The sequence below is a fragment of the Pleurodeles waltl genome, chromosome 9, assembly GCF_031143425.1.
Source record: "Pleurodeles waltl isolate 20211129_DDA chromosome 9, aPleWal1.hap1.20221129, whole genome shotgun sequence".
Lineage (NCBI taxonomy): Eukaryota > Metazoa > Chordata > Amphibia > Caudata > Salamandridae > Pleurodeles > Pleurodeles waltl.
In genome coordinates, this window is record NC_090448.1 from 140698961 (window position 1) to 140722264 (window position 23304).

At 45.1% G+C, this 23304-nt stretch overlaps 1 protein-coding gene across 2 annotated transcripts in view; it reads left to right on the top strand.

The window, feature by feature from the left end:
• The window catches only part of CACNA1D (calcium voltage-gated channel subunit alpha1 D), a 1248477-nt gene that overhangs the window by 716815 nt on the left and 508358 nt on the right, over positions 1 to 23304 (top strand). For both annotated transcript variants that reach the window (XM_069206436.1, XM_069206437.1), the window contains exons 17-18: positions 20700 to 20769; positions 21718 to 21787. In XM_069206436.1, coding sequence (XP_069062537.1) covers positions 20700 to 20769; positions 21718 to 21787 — 140 coding nt within the window. The remainder of the gene's footprint in view (positions 1 to 20699; positions 20770 to 21717; positions 21788 to 23304) is intronic.

Here is a 23304-nt window from a genome sequence, read left to right on the forward strand (position 1 = left end):
ACCATGTGATCTGCCTCAGGGACAGTTTCTCTGATGCACAGGCACTGAGATACAGTTATTTAGTGAATCAGCACAGTCCTCTTAGTCACAGCTGTTCTTTAATGTAGCAGCATGGTCCACTTGGGCTCAGTACTTCAATCTGCTTGGACACAGGTCGTTGTCATTGTTCCTGCCTGGAACCATTAGTCTAGAGAGCCTGCCCATTCACTCCTTGGGGCATGCAGATTGACATTCTCGCTCTTCCTTTTCTGGCAGACCCACAGATAAGAGGTCAGTCAGATTCTAACTCTCCCTAGACCGCCACACCTCCTGCAGGGTTGACAGGCTCATTCCCTCTATCAGCAGGCAGGTTGGCTTTTTGGTACTGTGGATCAGAGATGATGTCCCCATAACACTTGGAAACTGGCTTTCAGGCAGACACCAACTTTGTTTGCACAGCAGTCCTCTGAGTACTCTGCAGCTCACTCCCTTCCTTGATCAAAGAGAACATGGAACTGGAACATGTGGGTCAGTAGCTCCCATGTTTATGCAGTCAAAGCAGACAGGCTTTGCAGTTCTCTGTTGCACTTTGAGAACCGCTTAGGGGTCCTTCTTTCAAGTGTCCTTTCCAAGCTCCTTTCAAGACACAGCCTTTGTGTACAGTGATGCTCCTTAAAGCAGAATATTCTCCAGTGTGGAGCACCAACAACAGTGGCACTAAGAGGTGTGAGCATTCAACTTTCAGCTATCAACAGTCACACTGAACAGTGATCAGGGAAGAGCCAAATGGCTAGCTTCAGGGGATCCATCTCACATTAACAATATCGACTCCAGTTGCACATTTCACCCCCAACCATCTACCAAATGGCAGTGCTACAGGAATACTATTCAGCAGCTCCACCCAGCAAAAGGCCTAATTCAATCTCTACAGGAGCCTTGTCTCATCGGTACCTCCTCAGTGGCTAGATCTCCTCCCACCAGCTTTAGGAATGTCATTAGTGCACTTCCACTGTGTGGTAAAAAACTTCACCTCCTCCTTGTGCAAAGAAGCAGAGAACAGCGGTCCAAAATGGATCCCACAGACCTCCATTATCTTGGCTCACTAATTTTCACAATGCATGTTCCACACAGGCACACATGCATATAACATACAATTGGAATGTTAGCACCAGATTCTGGATTGGTTTGTATAAGCAGAGCTGTACACTAGTGGTTGCTTTAGGCCTCCACTCCAGTGACACAGGTAAAAATGTTGAGCCATAACTTTGGAATCTCAGAACAGGGTGCGCTTCCACTGCAACTTTACTTTCTAAACCCACCACAGGGACAGTAGTGCACGGCCAATAAATAGGGGGATGTTTGGTGCGCCCCTAGAAGTCATAGGTCCAGGGTCCCATTTATGTCAAAGGTCATGCCTAGGCCTCTGTGCAAACACTAAATTATTGTGAGGCTGGTACCAGGATACCTGATACATATAGTTGGGCACTCACAGCATGTAAAATACGACTATACACTATGCATCTCCCCACAGTTCCTTTTCCCATGAAATGGCAAACTCCTAAATGCTGCAGTACACTTCATGCAAGGCCTGAAGAAATTCAACCATATGTTCTCTATCCTGATGGGATCTCAGTGGCTCCTTTTACATGCCTGTATCATATTCAAAACCAGCTGCACCACCTTTGACTATCTAGCCCGCAAAATAACCATCTGTAGCAGATACCGAAACACCTGCAGTTTTTCGATCTGTGCACCCAGGACCTGGAACAACATCCCATAAGCACTAGAACGGTCCCAACTCTCCAGTTCAAAAAAGAAGTGAAAATTCGCCTATTCAGTTACATCTGGCAGCTTAGACCTGTAAATGATTTTAGAATGTCTTAATTGTCACTGATCTTTTGCAGTGCTTCATGCCCCCAGGCTAGGTTTGCACTTTATCGATACCCACATACTTACATACAAGCTGCATGGAATCAAATTTATTTCTGTCATTATCTTCAGTGGCTAGAAAAGGACATTTCTCTTTGGGAGAATTGGGTGCTATAATGAGTACTGCTGCAAGCTCTATCCTCAATGCGCTTACTGATTCTTGCATTGTACTCAGTGATAATGAATGCCAGGAGCATTCTGCTTAGCCTTGTCATGATTTGCTCAGAAAACGTCTGCACATCCTTTTATTTTGGCTTGATGAACGTTTTTTTGTAAGGTATTCTGTGATTCTTCACATCACAGTCCTGGTGCTTGCATTGTCAGCAAATGTTCTTGGGCTTCACTTGCATGTTAGGTTAGCGAAACACTAACACCAAACTAAAAATCTAGAGACCTTATACACATGCAGTCAGTGCAGGAATTTTTATACATTAGAGAGGCAACACACAAGATCAGAGAAACAAATAATCAAATACACAGTGTTGGTCAAGAGAGTTATTTTATTATTTTAAACCCATGAACATATACACATAATATCCCAACCAGACATGTTTTCACACAAAATATGACGTAAGCTTTTTAAAGGTTGCAAATGGTCTGATTTGTAGATTTGGGCCATTTGTGACCACTAAAATGCATTTTTCTATGTATAAAGGCCCTGTTCACAATTTTGTAACCTAATATCGAATTGCAAATAGCGTCCGTGATTCTGTTTTAAGAAGGGGGTTGTTTAGGGTGTCCCTTCCTAATACCGAATCACACTGGCATGTGCACATTTTGCTGTTTACTTCAAGTAGGTGGTAACCCATTTGCAAATTGATGTAAAAATATTTTTTAAGAGCAGGCAGTGGTCCCACAAGCCACATTTTTGCTATTCGCTATTTGCTAATCGCAAACACGTATGTACAGAAGTGTGTTTCAGACTTTTTGCGATTCCCAATGGGTCACAAAAATACCTACCTCATTAATATTCATGAGGTAGATCTTGGTTTGTGACCCATTGGGAATGGCAAAAAATGTTCCATTTTGAAACGCATCCCATTTTTCTTTAAGGAAAATGGACTGCATTTTAAAAGAACGATTGCTGTATTGAAAAGCAATTACAGACATGGTGGTCTGCTGACCCCAGCAGGCCGCCATCCATGTGATTTTTGCCATTCCTTATGGGTCGCATACCGAGATCTACCTCATGAATATTTTTGAGGTAGGTCTTTTTGTGACCCACTGGGAATCGCAAAAAGTGTGAAACACACCTCTGTACATACAGGGAGTGCATAATTATTAGGCAAGTTGTATTTTTGAGGATTAATTTTATTATTGAACAACAACCATGTTCTCAATGAACCCAAAAAACTCATTAATATCAAAACTGAATATTTTTGGAAGTAGTTTTTAGTTTGTTTTTAGTTTTAGCTATGTTAGGGGGATATCTGTGTGTGCAGGTGACTATCACTGTGCATAATTATTAGGCAACTTAACAAAAAAAAATATATACCCATTTCAATTATTTATCATTACCAGTGAAACCAATATAACATCTCAACATTCACAAATATACATTTCTGACATTCAAAAACAAAACAAAAACAAATCAGTGACCAATATAGCCACCTTTCTTTGCAAGGACACTCAAAAGCCTGCCATCCATGCATTCTGTCAGTGTTTTGATCTGTTCACCATCAACATTGCGTGCAGCAGCAACCACAGCCTCCCAGACACTGTTCAGAGAGGTGTACTGTTTTCCCTCCTTGTAAATCTCACATTTGATGATGGACCACAGGTTCTCAATGGGGTTCAGATCAGGTGAACAAGGAGGCCATGTCATTAGATTTCCTTCTTTTATACCCTTTCTTGCCAGCCACGCTGTGGAGTACTTGGACGCGTGTGATGGAGCATTGTCCTGCATGAAAATCATGTTTTTCTTGAAGGATGCAGACTTCTTCCTGTACCACTGCTTGAAGAAGGTGTCTTCCAGGAACCGGCAGTAGGACTGGGAGTTGAGCTTGACTCCATCCTCAACCCGAAAAGGCCCCACAAGCTCATCTTTGATGATACCAGCCCAAACCAGTAGTCCACCTCCACCTTGCTGCGTCTGAGTCGGACTGGAGCTCTCTGCCCTTTACCAATCCAGCCACGGGCCCATCCATCTGGCCCAACAAGACTCACTCTCATTTCATCAGTCCATAAAACCTTAGAAAAATCAGTCTTGAGATATTTCTTGGCCCAGTCTTGACGTTTCAGCTTGTGTGTCTTGTTCAGTGGTGGTCGTCTTTCAGCCTTTCTTACCTTGGCCATGTCTCTGAGTATTGCACACCTTGTGCTTTTGGGCACTCCAGTGATGTTGCAGCTCTGAAATATGGCCAAACTGGTGGCAAGTGGCATCGTGGCAGCTGCACGCTTGACTTTTCTCAGTTCATGGGCAGTTATTTTGCGCCTTGGTTTTTCCACACGCTTCTTGCGACCCTGTTGACTATTTTGAATGAAACGCTTGATTGTTCGATGATCACGCTTCAGAAGCTTTGCAATTTTAAGAGTGCTGCATCCCTCTGCAAGATATCTCACTATTTTTGACTTTTCTGAGCCTGTCAAGTCCTTCTTTTGACCCATTTTGCCAAAGGAAAGGAAGTTGCCTAATAATTATGCACACCTGATATAGGGTGTTGATGTCATTAGACCACACCCCTTCTCATTACAGAGATGCACATCACCTAATATGCTTAATTGGTAGTAGGCTTTCGAGCCTATACAGCTTGGAGTAAGACAACATGCATAAAGAGGATGATGTGGTCAAAATACTCATTTGCCTAATAATTCTGCACTCCCTGTATATGTTTGCGATTACCAAATAGTGAATCGCAAAAATTTGCTATATGGTAATTGCCAACACTAACTTTAGTACATCTGGCACAGTAGCTTTACATATACAAGAGCTGGTGATTACTAGATCGAGAAGTGCAGCTACGAACAATATCTTTAACCATACAAGAGCTAGCAATTCTCTTATGAAAGTTATATTCAAAGAAGTGGAAGGGGGGGGCATGGCCAGCATGCGTGCTGAGTAAGCCATGTTTCGGGGGAGCTCCAGACCCCGATATATCAATCTTGCACCATCCACTGCACTGAATCCAGGAGCCAGCTAAGGTCTGCAGAGTGGTGGAGGAGAGAGGACGGTGGACCGACTACCAGTGAGGAAACTGCCCGCGCATCTGGCAAAATGGAGGGGCCACTGGTCACGGCCCAGCCTGTCCAGGGCTGCCATTTTGCCTGACTTTATGACGTACAGCATCTGGTGGGCCGAGTGACCTCTGCCTGAGCTGGAGACTGATGAAGTGAGGAGGAATTAGGACTGCAGGCTGGTCGCCAAAGAGGAGGCCGCCTGGGTGCCCGGCAGAACGGACAGCGACTTGCCACGGCACGGCCTGGCTGGGGGCGCCATTTTGTCTGCTGCTTCTTCGTGTAGCAGGCCTCAGAGCCTTTGCCTGGGCCGGAACGCTCTGCAGGCTTCCGTGCTTTGACCTGGATGCAAGGCCGCAGCTCCAGCTACCCTCAGACAGAGGCAGCCCACCCGGGATACATCAGCACTCATGTGAGGATTCAGCACAACTCGGGCAGTGGCGTTGACAGTGTGGGCCCGGGCAGCAGCAGCTCATACTGGGGATGTCAGGGTGAGTATGGCACCGAGGGAGCGCAACGAGGGCCCCAGACTGCCTACTACTGGACCCATAGTGCCTGCACTGCTGGAACTGGGGGGCCCTTTTGGTTTCCATAGCAGGACAGTCCATTGGGTGGCCTGGTTCTGGTGGGGCCCTGCAGTGCTTTGGGGAGGACCAGCGTCTGCCGGGTGGGCAGGAGGGCCACGGTGGGTAACACTGGTATACGGAGAGGCTGACCATCCCCAGTGCCCACGCTGCTGTTGCTGCCTCTGTGAAAATTCAGCGACACCGGTTGGGCCCTGCATGCCTCCCTCTATTTTTGACTACTTACCTCAGGCTTGTTCTGCTGCGCGAGAGGACAGCACAATTGGAGTGTGTTCTCGCTGCCCACCCGAGACCAACGGGGGAGCTCTACTGCTGGGTTGCTGCATCCCGCTCCCTCCCTGACGGCCTCTTCCTTGCGGCCACCTGTGACTGAACGGGGGGTGGCTTGTTGTGGAAGGGACTCCATGCACTACCTGCGGTGGTGGGCCCCAACACAACCCCAGTGTCGTCTTCCTTCAGGAGACACACTTGCGCGGGATAGACAGACCTAGAATGGCTAATCCAAAATAGGCCATGAGACATTGGACTTACACTGACACTAAAACACTGGGGGTGGCCATATTCTGTAAAGCCCTCTCTAGCCCACACATTTCTAAAGTGATTAGGGACAGGGAGGCGGAATATCTGGTCTTACATCTACAGAGGGGGAGAGACCGCCTTACCCTACTCAACCTATATGCATCTAACAATGCTCAAGACGCATACTTACCCCTTGTGCTGAAAGCTCAATTAGAGGGACTCAGGGGAGACATTATAGTGGGAGGTGTCTTGAACATGGTGTGGGATCCCCCTCTAGACAGACACACTGCTACGCATCAGACGGCGGGAGCCATGGCAGCGCAACTTGAGCAGGACATACTCAGCTTGGGCCTCACAGATGCTTGGCGCTATCGCCACAGTGTCACACAAGACTATTCCTTTTACTCTCATGTACACGCCACATACACCCACTTTGACTACCTCTTACCATCACACAATCTTTTAACGCCCTCGACACGTCGCAATTTCAGATATTTCCATCTCTGATCACGCTCATGTTGAGGTGGTTTCGCCTCCCTCCCAAGAAAGTTCATGGGGATCCCCCCTAGGTAACCGGTGGATGCAGCAGAGATCCGAAAGCGCATCACCGATTACTTCACCCACAATATAGACCATGATGTCTCCGTTCCCACTTTGTGGGATCGCTTTAAAGCTGTAACCCATGGAGTGATCATCACGATTGCCATCACTGGTGGCCGGGTGGAGCACATAGTAGAACACAACCTAACTTCTGACATAAAAGCACTAGAGCAACAGGACAAGGCACATACCACTTGCCAAAATAAGCAGCAGTTGGCCATCCTGAGGGGCCAGCTGCGCGCCCATGGAATGAACAAAGCTGAGCGATCCCTCTTGGCGCTCAAACAATGTTATTACGAAGGGGAGAACAAGGTGGGTGCACTGCTGGCGTATAGGATGCGGCAACACCAAAATAAGGCACACAGTACTAAGATCCTGAAATCTGGCCAATCACAGAAGGCGACTAGCTGGACAAACTCCATGCCTACTACCAGTCCCAGGAGTGAAGCAACATCGCAGAACAAGATTGATGCGTACCTGCACGCCTGTGACTGGACCCCGCTAGAGCCATAGCTAGAGAAGCACTAGTCTTCCATTTCAGCTGAAGAGATTCGCCTTGCACTTCGTACACTTCCCCTAGGCAAGTCACCAGGACCAGACAGTTTGCTGGTTACTTTTTACCATCTATTCCTCCATGAAGTGGAGCAGCACTTGATCAAACTATGCAACTCCTTCACTATGTTACAGGGCTCACCCACACGATGGTGAGCTCTGAACTCTCATTAATCCCCAAGCCGGATAAGGACCACGCTCTGTGCTCCTCCTGTTGCCCCATTGCCCTGCTCAATATAGATGCCATGATTTACAAGAAGATACTGGCATCTAGGCTCAACAGATATATACCTGGCCTCTTTGACTCGGACCAGGTGGGCTTTATGCGGGACCCACGTCTGGGCATACCCTTCCTGCAACTGGTCCATGAATGCTTGTTTACAGTCCAGGAAGGGCCTGGCTGTTCGCGCTGGTCTGTTCCCATGGAGAGCAGGGTCAAGACTGATTTGGATATGGCTGGTTCCAAATTAGAGTGGCATGGTGAGCAAAAGAACGATGGATTTAACCAAGGTCTGAGACTGGGGGTGAGTGTTTGAAACGTTTCAGCACTCCATCCATCATCTTGTTACTTTGCTTTGCTTTGCTATGTTATGTTCGCCCTTAGTAGCCAGAGTATGCCCAGACCTGGGTCCCTTGCTCACTGTGCCACTGGATTCAAGCTAGCCTGGCTGATGAGGAGTGATACCCTGAAACCAGTCCCCAGATGCTTCGTTCTGGTCCGGAGAGGACCTGGCCTGGCAGTTCTGGCTGGACTGTTCCCATGGGGAGCAGGGTCAAGACTGATTTGCATATGGTTGGGTCCAAACTGGGTTGGCATGGTGAGCAAAAGAATGGTGGATTTAACCCATATCTTTGACTGGGGGTGAGTGTTTAAAAAGTTTTAGCGCAAGGGGTGTGGCCAAGTAAGATGGCCGGTGGACGCACTTCTAGGAAGCTCCCGCCATCTTGGTCCCCCCTGGCAGGGGAGAACACCCCCGGATTCTTGTGGCATCCTGAATTCCAGATTTGGGGGCCCAGGGGTTCCGAACTCTGGCAGCGGAGTGGGGCCCGACTTGGGCCGCTGGAGTGCGGCCTGGTGAAGAGAGGTGGAAGCCTTTTTGCGGCCGTCCCCGGCATGCCTCTTGCCCTAGTCGGGCTTCGTGCCGGCGGTTAGGCTGGCGCTGGAGGTGGGGGTGTGAGTCCGCGGGCCGCCCGACGTGCGTGCCTCCCACCTTGGGGCCTGGAGCAGCTGTGGACTCCGGGGCAGACCGCTGAGCCCTGGCAGAGTGGGGCTTACCTGCCTTCCCCTGCCCCAGTGGGGGGCCTGGGGTCCGGGCCGAGGGGATAGCACTGGAGGAAGGGGGCCCAGGTGAGCGGCAGCTGGCCGGTTGGCTCCGAGTCTCAGTGGAGCGGCTAGGGCGCGGCCTGGAGGGGTGAATTGCTGCCTGGAGGGTGGGAGACCTACGTTGAGCATTTGGAGAGGTGGTGTGAGCAAGTTTGGAGTCAGCGGTCCATAATTGACAGTGCAGATGCAATACCATTCTATGAAGGTGTTCTGGAGCTACCGAATAGATCATGCCAGAGACTGTAATAGCGCCTGAAGCAGGGTTTGATTGATAAGATATATGAATATAACAGCGGCCCGCAGTTGGGGATTTATGGGGCCTTGAGATTGTTTTAGACTTACTGAAGGGTGCCACAGTTCAAGACAACTTCAACTCTGCTTATAAAAGTCAGATAAGGTGGCAATACATCCCCACTGTCTCACTCTTCTTTGGCTGATGGAGAGATGATGGGGCAGCACAGGCAAACGGCTGCGTCACAGGGAAACACTATGGAGCACTACACTGCCCCTGCTCCATTGCTGCAGCGCCAGGCTCGTGTGGGTGGGCCCAGAGATGAGCTGGGCATGCCAGTTGCTGTATAGGAACCATCGCGTGATGAACTTCTGGTGGCCATACAGGGCTCAAGGGAGGCCCTTGTAGTGAAGATAGAGACAGTGGCTGTGGAGGTGAATCTCCTCCGAGCGGACCTCCGGAAAATGTCTGATAAGGTCAAAGTTTCAAAGAGGTCCATCATGGATTTGTAGACAGAGGTTGGTGCTCTACGAAAGCAGATGGCACAGGCCATGGAGGATGCGGAGGGCAGGTCCCAGTGGAATAACGTGCGCATTCTTGGATTTTCAGAGCACGCAGAAGGTTCCAATGCAGAGGACTTCTTGGAACGATGGATCAGAGATGTCCTACAGATTGCTGGGCTATCCAGGGTGTTTGTTGTGGAGCGTGTTCATAGTGCCCTGGTTGCACCTCCTAGGCCTGGCGCACCCAACGAGGGCTATCATTACATGTCTTCTGAAGGATAGACACTGTATCCTACGGGCTGCCCGTGAAACTGACAAGGCCGTTTTTGAGGATTGCAAAATCTTCATATATCCTGACTATACGAACAAGGTACAGACCTCTACGAAAGGGTTTCTGGAGGTGGAGGCTAAGCTTTGTGGAATGACCATTAGCTCTCTGTTACTGTATCCGGCAAGTTTAAAAGTGCTCTTGGGAGGTAAATCCCACTTTTTTTAACAGCCGGAAGACGTCTGGAGTTGGTTGGAGATGTGGGACAAAGTTGCTCTAGGCAGATCTTGACAGACTGAGTCAGTGGCTGGTTGTGTTACTGGTGTGGATGGCTCACACTAGAGGAACCGCGGGGAGAGCCAGACGGAGGTCTCCACAGGGCAGGGAGGCAGCAATGACAGCAGAATTGAAATTCAACAGGATGGTACAATGGCGATGGTGGTTGCTGAACTGGCTGCCGGACTGACTGTACCACCTGATCTGGAAGTGGAGATGATTGCTGTTAATAGTTAACTTTAATTTTCCTGAGTGGACAATGTTGTACTGCTCCTTTCTGGAGGCATGTAATTAGGCTGGAGGCCCTCTCCTTGCATAGTAATGCGTAACAGGATTATATTAGATCTGAAACCGGAAAGGGCACTACTTGAGTTCACATAATATGAAGGGAGGGTAATGTTCTTTTTGGAAAATGACTGATTAGGTATGCAGGCAAGGGGTCTTTAGCTTACGGGGTGGGGTGTGGTTACCTCCACTGTTGTGGTAGGATCTTGTAGTTGGGGTGCTGGCGATTAGGCTGTTGTCCTGGCAGCATTTACACATATAGATCTACAGTACACTTTGATGTGTTTGTTTTACTGTTTATTCGGGGGGTGTGGGGGCTTGGGTTTATTTAATTAGTGCATGTGTTTGATGATTACTATAGCAGTGTACGTTCGTATGTGAGATGTGAAATAAGTACCCAATATGCCCCCTCTTTTGCAGGAGAGGGGTTGGGGGAGGAGGTCAATGGTGGACGGAATATACAGAGCATTAGCATGGGTCGACAGATTAATATGCTCACATGGAATGTCAGGAGGATGAAAAGCTACACAGCGTGCTATAGGGTGCATACTTTCCTGCAGCAACATAAGGTTCAAATAGCCTGCTTGCAGGAAATGCACCAGACAGAGGAGGAATCACAAAAGCTTGCAAAGAAATGGCGGGGTCAAGTGTTCTCCTCGTCCTTTTCCTCTTACACAAGAAGAGTAGCAATATTGGTGGCGCAGGAGTCCCATTCACACATGTCTATAGCGAAGCTGATGTGGAGGGGAGATATATACTCCTACAGGGTACGTTAGATGGGGCGCCCCTTACTATTCTTAATACTTATTCACCCAACACAGATGATCATGGCTTCTACACCCTGAGAGTAGGGAGAATACCTGTCATTCCAAGACACATAATACATATAGTTGGCTGGACTGCTTCCTCCTGGGTGGACTGAATTGCTCATAAGTGTTGAATATTGAATGTCTATGGAGGTTTCTATCTGATCATGCACCGGTATTGATGCAGCTGCAGTGGGGGTCAGACCCCAGGGTGACGCGTGGTTGGCGTATGCCTACAGAATTTCTGACAAATGCTGTCTGCCGTGACAAAATGGCAGTTGCCATTAAAGACTACATAGCCTCGGAATGGGGCTCCACGGCATCTAGAGGAAACAAGTGGGAAGCCATGAAGGCTGTTCTGAGAGGGGTGTGTATAGGCACCACTTGTGGGGTGCACAGACAAATGGAATAGGATCTCAACGAATGGGAGGGTAAGCTGGCGGCCATGCAGCCAGCACCAGACACTGATGACAAGGGAGGCAGAAAAAAAGCAGCTTTTTTTGTACAGGGAAGTCAGTAGCTGCTGGGAGACACTAGATAAGGGTACACTTCAATCCTACAGACAGTGTCTACACAGGGAGGGGGACAAATTCGATAAATTACTGGCTTGGATCCTAAAGCGGGAAGTGGAATCCCCCCATTTAACATATCAGGAATGCTGAAGGTGTGCAGATGACTAATCGCAGGGATATTTTAAAGTATTGGTGGAACATTTGCAGGCTGTACTGAGTGCTGGTGCATCAGTGTCAGATGATTATTTGGGTGAGTTACTGACGCAGAGGCGACTTTCAAGCTGGAACTTGAGAGTATGGAGAGTTTGGAGGCTGAGATAACTGTAGAGGAAGTGAGTGCGGCATTGGAGGCACTGTCAAAATCGAAGTTTCCGGGTGAGGACGGGTTTCCGATTGAGCTTTATCAGACATTTCCCTCCTTCTGTGAGAGAAATTATTGGCAGTGTTTGAAGAGGCCCGAGAGTGGGGTGTAATGCAGGAGTCCATGCGCCAGGGCATTGTTTGTCTAATGCTCAAACCTGGGGCGGATCCTGGTGACCCCTCCTCCTATAGGCCGCTCACCATGTTGAATGATGATGTTAAGATCCTGTGTAAGATATTGACTACTCGGCTATGTGGAGTGATTTTGGGTCTGGTTCATGAAGATCAATGTGGTTTCATACCTGGCCGTTGTACGACGTATAACTTACGTTGTTTGGCCCATGTCTTGCATGAAACCATGGGTGCGGAATACAAATTTGTGTTAGCATCATTGGACCTAGAAAAGGCCTTTGATAAGGTGGGGTGGGGTTACCTCCTGGCGGTACTGCAGGGAATGGGGTTTGGTCTCCAATTCTGTGTGTGGGTTTGCCTGCTTTATACTGCACCCTCTGCTCGTGTTTGGGATGGAGGGGAACTCTCAGAATCCTGGGTAATGGCAGGGGAACCAAACAGGGGTGTCCACTTTCACCGCCTTTTTTCGCCTTGGCAGTGGAACCACTGGCAGTGTGGCTGCGTGAGGAATTGGCTCCCTGGGGCATTCGGGTGGGACAGGTTACCCACATCATCTCGTTATATGCAGATGATGCATTGATATATCTTCGAGATACCTCGCTGTTGCGGTTGATGGATCTGGTCTCAAGGTGAATAGGAAGAAGTCGCTTCTGTTTCCTCTAGGGCTACTTTGTGGTGCACCACTAGAGGACCTAACGGTGGTGGTGCTCAGGTGGGAGCTAGAAAGTTTTAGATACCTGGGTATCTGGGTTACCCACACTGTGGCGCCGCATGAAATACACAACGTAGAACAAGTAGTGGCTGGCCTTGAGTGTGCGATGTTGCTCTGGAACAGGCTGCCTCTTTCGGTAATGGGAAGGGCAGCTATAGCATAGATTATGTTTTTGCCACGGTGTTTATACCGGCTACAGAATTCAATATTTCCGTTAACTGATCAGCTCTTTAGTCGCCTGAACAATTTACTGATCCCATTGGTGTGGGTGGGGCGTCGCAGTAGGGTGGCGCTGGCCACACTGCGGAGGGAGCTGGAAGACAGAGGGTTGACTATTCCTAATATTAGGCATTATTATTATGCAGCGCACTTGCAGCATGCTGCGAAGTGGATGACTGAGTCGGACAATTGGGAGAAGCGACTATTTGAAGGAATGATGGGCACACATACTGATGAAGGGTGGCCGGTCAGAAACAGCTGTCCCATACTCAGGATATATGTCAGGACTACTGAAGGGATTTGGGACCAAGCCATTAAGAAAGTTATTCGACATGCTCCATTTGTTAGAGAACTGAAAATATGGGACTTGGCGCCCTTTCAGGCTATGCATAACTTCATGTCCTTGGAAAACTGGAGAGCGGAAGGATGTCTGGTAGCAGGAGACTTATACCCTAATGGGGAGTTTATATCCTTTCAGGAGGCACAGACTACGTTTGGTTGGGGCCCGGGTCAGTTCCTGCAGCATGCCAAAATGGAGAGTGTGGTCCGGGTGATCTGGGGAGGTTTCCCGGTTGCCCCACCGGCCTCAAACAGTTTTAGCTCTCCGTCCATCAACTTGTTGTTTTGCTATGTTCACCCTCAGTGGCCCGGGTATGCCTAGACTCTCTTGCTCACTGTGCCACTATACTCAAAGTAGTCTTGCTGATGAGGGTGATACCCCAACACCAATCCCAGGATGCTTGTTTCAGGTCAAGGGAGGACCTGGCCTGGCAGTTCAGGCTGAACTTTTCCCATGGGGAGCAGGGTCAAGACTGATTTGGATATAGCTGGGCCCAAACGGGGTGGCATGATGAGCAAAAGGACAATGGATTTAACCCCCTTGATCTGTGTCTGGGGTTGTTTGAAAAGTTTCAGCACTCTGTCCATCATTTAGTTGTGTTGCTATGTTCGCCCTTAGTGGCCAGGGTATGCCCAGAAGTGGGTCCCTTACTAACTGTGCCTCTGGATTCTAGCTAACCTGCTTATGAGGGTTGATACCCTGTAACCGGTCCCAGGATGTTTGTTTCCGGTGCAGGGAGGACCAGGCCTGGGAGTTCGGGCTGGACTGGTCCCTTGGGGAGCAGGTTCACAACTGATTTGCATATGGCTGAGTCCAAAATGCGGTGGCATGGTGAGCAAAAGAACAATGGATTTAAGCCAGATCTGTGACTGGGGGTGAGTATTTGAAAAGCTTTGGCACTCCGTCCATCACCTTGTTGTGCTGCTATGTTCACCCTAAGTGGCCAAGATATGACCAGACGTGGGTCCCTTGGTCACTGTGCCACTGGATTCAGGCTAGTGTGGCTGATGAGGGGTGATACCCTAAAACCGGTCTTCGGGTGCCTGTTTCCTGGCCCTGGCCTGGCTGTTCGGGCTGGACTGTTCACATGGGGAGCAGGGTCAAGACTGAGTTGCATATGGTTGGGTCCAAACTGAGGTGGCATGGTGAGCAAAAGAACGGTGGATTTAACCCAGATCTGTGACTGGTGTGAGTGTTTGGAAAGTATCAGCACTTCTTCCATCATCTTGTTGTGTTGCTGTGCTTTAAACTGAACCTGACATTTCATAAACAACTAACATGGGAGACTTCAGAAGGAGAATGCACTATTGCAGTGCTACTCATCTGCTTGACAACACAATGGGCTACCTTTTCAGTGGTATTACTTTATATTTGCACTACTTGACAAAAGTGTTTTGATACCACATGGGAAAAGTAACTCAGTCCTTAGTTTCTCTTCTTCACCCGTTCCTTCCTTTTCCTTTGTCGCTGCCTCCTCTTCCCTCACTTTCTGTCATTTTAAAGATTCCTTTGAGCAAGAGCATTGGTGACACATATAGTTTGGCCTCAATGAAAATATAGATGGTGTTGACAGAATGAAGAGGTTTGGTGGACAGCAAAAGGGGATGATAAATGGAGAGAATAAGTGTGATCAGAGATAGGTCTGTTGTGGCTCACTAGAGATGCAAGTTCATTGTCAATGCATGAGAAAGATATGGATTAAGGGAGGAATTCATACTTAGGCTGGGGTGGAAGGCTAAGGTAGGAACTTTTGAAATCAGTAATAGTCGTGAGAGTGATAGGGGATCAGAAGTTAAATGGTAAGGCGAAGAGAGGATGTTCTGTATATATTTACGAACAGCACAGAAGGGCAGATGTATAAAAAACATGCAAAATAGTATGAAAAGTGGCAAATACACTGTAATATTGTCCAACCTTGTTACAGCTTTGTAATAGACGTACTAACTGAGCAGAAAGAGGAAGTGAACTAAGTTCTTGTTGCTAAGTGAGAACATTTTAGTGTAAAATAGTAACAACTCCTGTTAACAGTGCTGTATTTGTCTTTCTGGGATTCATTTGTTTTGCAGCACACTCCAATGAAATGCCATCACCCTCATTTATAGGTGCAATTATAAATACAAATTGGATAAATTAACACTTATATAGTGGCTAGTGTATTGCTGATTCATACTTGTTACAAAGTCAAATGAGTAAGGTTTTGGTTTGGTGAATATATGAATTCAAATTCTATTTTGCGTGAAACTTGCTGGCACTAAATTACTTGGACCATACTGATTGGAGATTTCTGATATATCTTAGTAATTGGCACGTTTGCCCAATATTGTTTGGGTTTACTTGTGGACTTTAGGAGCACAGACTGTTACATTCGTTGCCTTGTTGGGCTATTTTGTGTCTTATTCATTGAGAGATTTCCTACTTGATAGTATCCTTAAAAAAGTCACTGTTGTGACAAAACACGTGTCAGCTGTTGTGTAGAATATTTGATCAAGTGGAAAAATTGTTTACGTCACATACAATAAAGGAATTGAACTTCTCTGGTTTTTACATTTCTTACCACAGAGAGTTTGACAATTATTGGACTTTGATTGGTGTGCATTTGGTACTTTCCGAACTTACATTTGCTGTGGACATTGCCAGGCATTGTGGTTTATCCAGGTCGGCTAATACTTCTTTTTTTTCATTGTTGTTAGATTAGATCAAGACCCTTTTCTGGTTTGTCTTTGGGGCCGCCACGCAAAATTGAGTTACAGACACTATGGGTAATTCAGGTACCTTTTAGCCTCCTTGCACCCCACACTAACCAGGTCGCAAGACCAGCATTGAGGCTATAGATTTATCACAACGTAGGGCTAGATTCATAGTGAGTCAACTTTTCTCGATACTTTCAACGCCTTCCTTGTAAAGCTGCGAATTTCTCCTATAGTAGTCTCTCGTTCTCAATGAAGAGGTTGTAATCAATTTTTAACCAAAACCTGGTGTGGCCCTTGTATCCATCAGCCCATCTGACATTGACTCTGGATCCTTTGCCTCTTCCATGGGTTCATTACCTTAAGTGAAATAACACAGAATGTGTTTGCTGCGCACATTGCATACTTAAAGCCTCTTCAAGGCTGCTTCCCAATTTGTCACATCTGCACCTCAGAAACTATCAGTTAATGGATTTTACCACATCCACCCCAGGGCTGTCTGATTCCCCAGAAAGTGAGGTAGATTGCTGATGTAGGTTATTAACTGTGGACAAAGAGAAATCTTATGATTGACATCAATGAATTAGGCTAACCCCACAAGGTTTAAGTTCTACTCCTTGAATGATAACACCATAATGCACTTGGACCTTATGGAGGTCGATTCTTTTTTAGTTGGGGAATGGTTTATGGCTCTAATTTTGTCTTATGGGAATTCTCAGAGAAACCATTCAAAGTAGTATCACAGAGCATTAAACATGTACTCAATTTCCTTTGAGGCAATTATGTACTCTTGCATCTCTCATTGTCTCCACCAATTTACGCATGCAATGGAATATGAGGGCCAGTAGTAGAAATGTAGAAAGGGGAGTAAGATAAGAAAAAATGTAGCAACACTGAACTCCTCCACTCTAACTCATTATTTCTACTAGGCACTAAATTTTGCAAGATGTAGCAGGTTATCTAAAGACAGTGAGAGATATCCTGAGTAGCTGTCCAGAACAGTCCTGCATTGAACTGTAGTTGTGAATTGCTATGCCTTATTGCTAACTTTATTCAACTGGCTGACAGTTCTTTGATTTGGAATTTGCTATTTCAGAAACTAAACATACAAGAGATGAGGACCTTAAATAAATATGCATCAACAATTCTCTCTATGAATAGGATATCTAGTCCCACTTGGGTCACTGTACACTGTTTGTGGAACATGAGTTACAGTTTCTGCTTGACCTGTGTGCCCTTTCAACATAATTATTCAGTACTAATATCCTGTGATACCAACCTTAGGCCATGATTTAGGGTTTGGGGTACTAGTTACTCCATCACAAGCGTGACATGTATCCTATCTGCTTAATTACAACTGCATTATATCCCATGGAAGCTTTAATTAGGTGGACGGGGTATCCGTCACGTTTGTGATGGAGTAACTCATCTGCAAAACTCTAAATCAGGCCCTTAGGGTCTCATGTACTAAAAATGCTTTCGGGTAAAACTGATCTCAATTTGCAACTCAACCTTAACTGAATTAACTGGTAATTTGGGGCCAGATGTAGCAAACCTTTTGCATGTCGCAAACTGTGAAAAACGCAGTTTGCGGCATGCAAAAGACCGAACGCGATGCTCATCCCCAAATTGCGAGTCGGTACCGACTCGCAATTTGGGGATGCGACTCGCAAATAGGAAGGTGTGTTCCCTTCCTATTTGCGACCGCATCACCATGCTGAGTTGCTTTGTGACCGCGAATGCGGTCGCAAACCAACTCGCAGTTACCACCAGTGTCACACTGGTGGTAACTCACTCGCAAAAGGGAAGGGGTCCCCATGGGACCCCTTCCCCTTTGTGATTGCCGAAATAAATATTTTTTCAGAGCAGGCAGTGGTCCTATGGTCCACTGCCTACTCTGAAAAAAACTAAACCAAATAGTTTCGTTTTTTTTTTCATTTTGCAACTCGTTTTCCTTTAAGGAAAACGGGCTGCAAAATGATAAAAAACAACTGCTTTATTGACAAAGCAGTCAGAGACATTGAGGTCTGCTGACTACAGCAGGCCTCCATCCCTGTGAGTGCAGGGACTCGCTATGGGGTCGCAAACTGCGACCCACCTCATGAATATTGATGAGGTGGGTCTTTGCGACCCCATAGCGAGTCACAGAAGGTGTCTGAGACACCTTTCTGCATACAATTTTCCGAGTTGCAAATTGCGAGTCGGTCTGACTCGCAATTTGCAACTCGCAAAATTTGAGTTTACTACATCTGGCCCTAGAAAACTTGCCTGTGTAGTGTTATGTTGTTTCACAAAATAGCAAATTGGAGTGGGTTGCAATTCGGCTTACCTCATCAATGTCAATGAGGTAGGTTGCAAATTACAACCCAGTACAATTCGCTGCCAAGACAGGCATGGGGGCCTGCTAGAGTCAGCAGTCCACCATGTCTGTGATTGTTTTCAAATATAACAATGTTTTTTTAATTGAGACGTTTTCCTTAAAGGCAAATTGGAAGCATTTTTGAAAAACTGAAACATTTAACAAATTTTTGTTAGGCAGTCATTCCATGGGCCACTGCCTGCTTCATAAAATGTTTTTGTCAACAGTCACAAAGGGTAATGGGCCCCTAAGGGACCTCTTCCTGTTTGCTAATAGGTTACCACCACCCTTGAGGTGTCGATAAAATATTATTGTTTTGCAAATAGATTTTAGTTGCAAAACATTAATACATGCTAAAAAGAATAGGTATTTACAAGTGTTGAACCTGACTCTTTCTGCAGGCCACCCCAGAGTTTTGCTTACCTCTGCCTTCCTTTGCTGAGCCCTTTTTTGTTGGCTTTAACAAGTCTCAGCACTTTTTCCCTGCTAACCAGTGATAAAGTGCTTGTACCCTACCATGGTCTGATTGGTACATTTAATTTACTTGTAAGTCTGTAGTGAATGATACTTCATGTATGCAGTGCCTATAAATTGAATGCTACTAGTGGGCTGCAGCACTTTGTGCCATCCACTAAAATTGCATTTCTAAGACATCTCAGGCCTGTAGTGCAGTTTTAAACAGCCAATTCAACCAGGGGAAATAACCCCAGGCCTAAAACTTGCCTTTTAACACTTATTAGTCCCTCTATGGTAAGTCCTGCAGGCTCACAGAGCAGGGTGCATGGTATTTAAAATGTAAGGCAGTTGGGTTCAGGTTATTCATGTCATGGCAGTGAGAAACCTCTAATGTACTTTTTATCTGTTGTAAGACTAACTCTCCCATACACTAATACAGGGTTACCTTATTACGCTTAATACCTGATAACTTCAGATTGAGAACAGATAGAGAAATTATGTTTGTGCTCAAATGAATTGTAATGTTTTATCCTCTGATGGTGAAGTCTGATTTTAAGTTACAATTTTCAAAATGCCATCTTTAGAAAGTTGAATTTTTCTGCCCATACCAACGGTGCCTTTCTGCCAGTGTCCTTGGTCACATAACTGAATGTCTCTGCTGTTGTGGGTTGTGTATTGTTTCCAGACAGTGAGACAAAAGAAGCCCAGGTATGAAGGGAGAGGGTCTTTCCGACAGGATGGCTGTGGATGAGATGTACCCTGCCCTGATGTCACTTCAGAGGGCCCTGCATACAGCACACTCAAAGAAACCTGACACCAGGCCTGTGCCTTTGTCATCCTAGACAGTTTTCAGCCAAACCAAGGAAATGGGAAAATGGACCAGAACCAGTTTTGGGGAGAGGTTAGGGAATTCCCCATGCAAAGGGTGGCACCAGGTATAAAGGTGGGGACACCAGAACCTCTCATCAGAAAACCGCTGGTCCTTTGGAAGATTTGGAACAGGGACTGCCCTACTGCCTGAGGAGGAGAGCCTGCACTGCTGGCTGAAGAAGGCTTGCCTTGAATCCAGACTACCCTGAGTAACTCCACAGGTCAGATGGATGACCTCCTGTGCGAGGACAGAGACACAACAAGCTTCCGGAGACCCACCTCCAACTGTTTATTTATTACGATTTACTTTATTTTTCTATTTAAGATTCCTCATGTGCTGTGCTTTCACTATATTAATCTTCGTGTCCGGCATAAATACTTAACACATTGCATTTAAATTAAGCTTGACTGCTTTTGTGCCCAGTATGCAGAGGATTTGGATTATTATTTGAGTGGGGCTTTCAGCCCTCTCAACTAATAACCCAATATCTTAGACGGCAGGACCCCCTTAAAAATTCCCTCGGAGGTACAGATTTGGTATGGTTTGCTAAACCCATTAACAATGTTGAAAACCATTTCTGAATGGTTAAATGGGCTTAGTTCTTTTGAAAGAGTTTTAGCATTTTCAAATCCTATGATTTACCAAATCAGAAGGTTTGTGAATGCTAAAACCCTTAGTACATGAAGCCGTTTGAGCCTTGTCCAGTACAGTCTGCCTTGTTACAGGTGCACTTTAGCCTACGACACTTGTAATACAGCAACGTTTTGACAAACTACCCCATCTGCCAAAGTGTAAACAATTTCCTCAGTGACTTAGCAGCTTGTATAAGTATAATTGAGCTCTTAATATCATATGCATAATCACATACATATATAATATGCAGCATAGTTCTGACTGAAGAATCTTTACTTTTCCATTACAAGATAACCTTAGGTGTAACACGTAGGCTAGTGGTATATTTTTCTTGTATGTGTGAATTATTTCAAAATGTTTTTATGTGTATCTCTTCTTTTTAACTAGAAAGGAGAGTTTGGAAAATAAGGAACCTGAAAAATTGGAAGATGATAAAAAAAAAGCCAAAGAAGCAAAGGTAATTTGAACTGCCCTACTGTAGTCTCTTTATATTTACTCAAGTATTGTGCATTTCAGTGATCACATTCAAATAAATAAGCCCATATACTGAGTTTTTGTTCTGTTATCACCTATAATGCTCTGGTTTATATTCCCGATTGTGCATAAAGGGAAAGCCTAAGGCTCTCACATGCTTCGATGATTCAGATATTCACTATATGGAAGGTATATTTAGCATTTTTCATATTTAGGAAATGCCTAGATGATGTTGCCCCGCTTCTGCAGCATCATAATTACTGCAAATTGCCTTCCATGGAGATTTTCCTGGAAGCCACTTGCTATCCTCCCATCACCCCATTCACCCCATTTTCTGTCAAGCAACCCCGTCTAACCACTTGGACGACATCAACATGTCCTTCTTTCTACCACCATGCTGATACCCTCTCTTGGATCACCACTACTACGATTAGCTCCTCTTAATATGAGCTCAGTAGGATTAGCTGTTATTGTTGTGTATGAGTATATGTTAGAGATAGCTATGTGTAAACAATACAGCTCTTTTCTGACATTATCTAAATAGCTCCGTATGGTCCTCAGTTTCTAGGTATTGTGCATGTTAATATAAAACTTGCATTATATTTTTGTAAACATAATTTGAATCACTGCTAAATTGTCTGTGTTATAACAGACAACACATTTAGATCTATGTTGTAACTGGATTAATGTACCTGCATTTTACTTTCAATGTACTCATTTTGGCCATAATTTCTTCAATCACCTTAGCTTTCCCAGGCCATAGAAATGAGCTTGGGCTGAGAACAATTAAAAACCAATAGTTAAAGAACATTATATAATTTTATTGATTGAAGCAGGAACTTTTTTGCCTCAGTATCATGTGTAGCGATTGTTTCTTTTTTAATTATCAAAGTAAAAATTCAACTGTATATTTATTTTGCCATTGTCATAGATTGCTGTTGAAGAAGTTCATGAAGAAAATAATGAGGAGAAGAACCCCTACCCAGCTAGTGATGTACCTGGTATGCTAATACAGCTGAATAATTTGTCTGCGCTGTACATTAAAATGTTATTTCTTGTTTTTATTAAATATGTTATTTTATTTTTAAATATGATACAGAAAAGGAATGTCATTAAATGTGTGCTGTAATGCAGCATTTTGCATTGTACATATATCAGTATTTAAATATCTCTATCTGTTTAATATTAGTTGCTTTCTTGCTAACTTTGGTGCTGTTCAAAGGATCTGCACATTAGGATTAGGTTTGGTAGGGTAATGTTAATGCAGATCAGACAAGGAGCGGGTAAAACAAGAGGGTGTAAAGAAAGTGGATTTTCACTTTTTAACCCTCATAGGAATCTTTGCTTTCCGATATCAAAATAAATATTCTTAACAGAATTCCTTCAAAATTGTCAATAAAGTAGAACTTTACTCAAAGAAGTACCCTTGCTTGGTATTGTGTAAATCCATTATCTAGTTCTCATTAAATCTGTGTTTAAATACATGTTTGGTTTGACTTAAAAGGATTAAAAAGTTCAACATTTCTGAGCTATTAGTTCCCTGACCATCTCCAGGCTAATTCTAAAAAACTATTCAAAACAGAGTGGACAAGAAAGCTTTTTCTCCTGTTGCACTTTATGTGTACTGACTCCAGAGAAAAGTTAACATAAGAAGGGTGTCCAAATCTTTGTCAGGAACTGAAGTAGTAGAGATGTCTGAAACTTGACAATGCATTCAACTTTTGAAAGACAATTCAGATAGAGAGGATATTTAGTATGGCATAATCTGGTAAGACATAAGGTCACTGGATGTACAACTCAAGAACAATCTCAATGGATACTAGATCTCCTTAAGTCATTGCCATCCCTTTTACATGCTGAAGACTGCTTGAAGCATCTTATAGTGCTTCGAACTACCATAGGACCATAAACACTCTTAGCTTTTCAGTGCACTTCTGTCCCTTCAGTTTTACAACAATGATTAGCAACTTAGTTTAGCAGACATTGAAACCACTGAAGTTGGTACTAGCCCTGTTATCACTGCAGAAAAAGAAACAAGGCTTCATAATTCCTTCTAACTTCTTCCACTCTGTCAGATTCTCCTGATTTCAAATAACTAAGGATAAGGGAGTCCAGAACCTTTCAACGTAATGATCCATCAGCAGAATTTAAAATAATAAAATAAATGTTCCTGTATAATACTTGCCCTGTATGGGATTGACTTTCAATCTTCACCGGTGGGATATCTCACCAGTGGGGAACAACTTGAAATTCCACTGCTTCCAGAACAAACAGAACAAAACCATGATGGTGTTAGCTAGACATATTTAAAAAGTACATTGAGTATGTCTGTGGGGTGAAAGGGAATGATTCATGGAAAATACATTCTAGTCTGTGAGTTAATCCAGAAATAGGTGAGCAGTATTTCTCTAAGAGGCAAAAATAAATGACATCTAGTAACAGAAAATACTGTGCATGATCATTCAATCCTATCAATTGCTTTTATGAAGTAGCACTTAGATGAAAAACAGGAATTAAA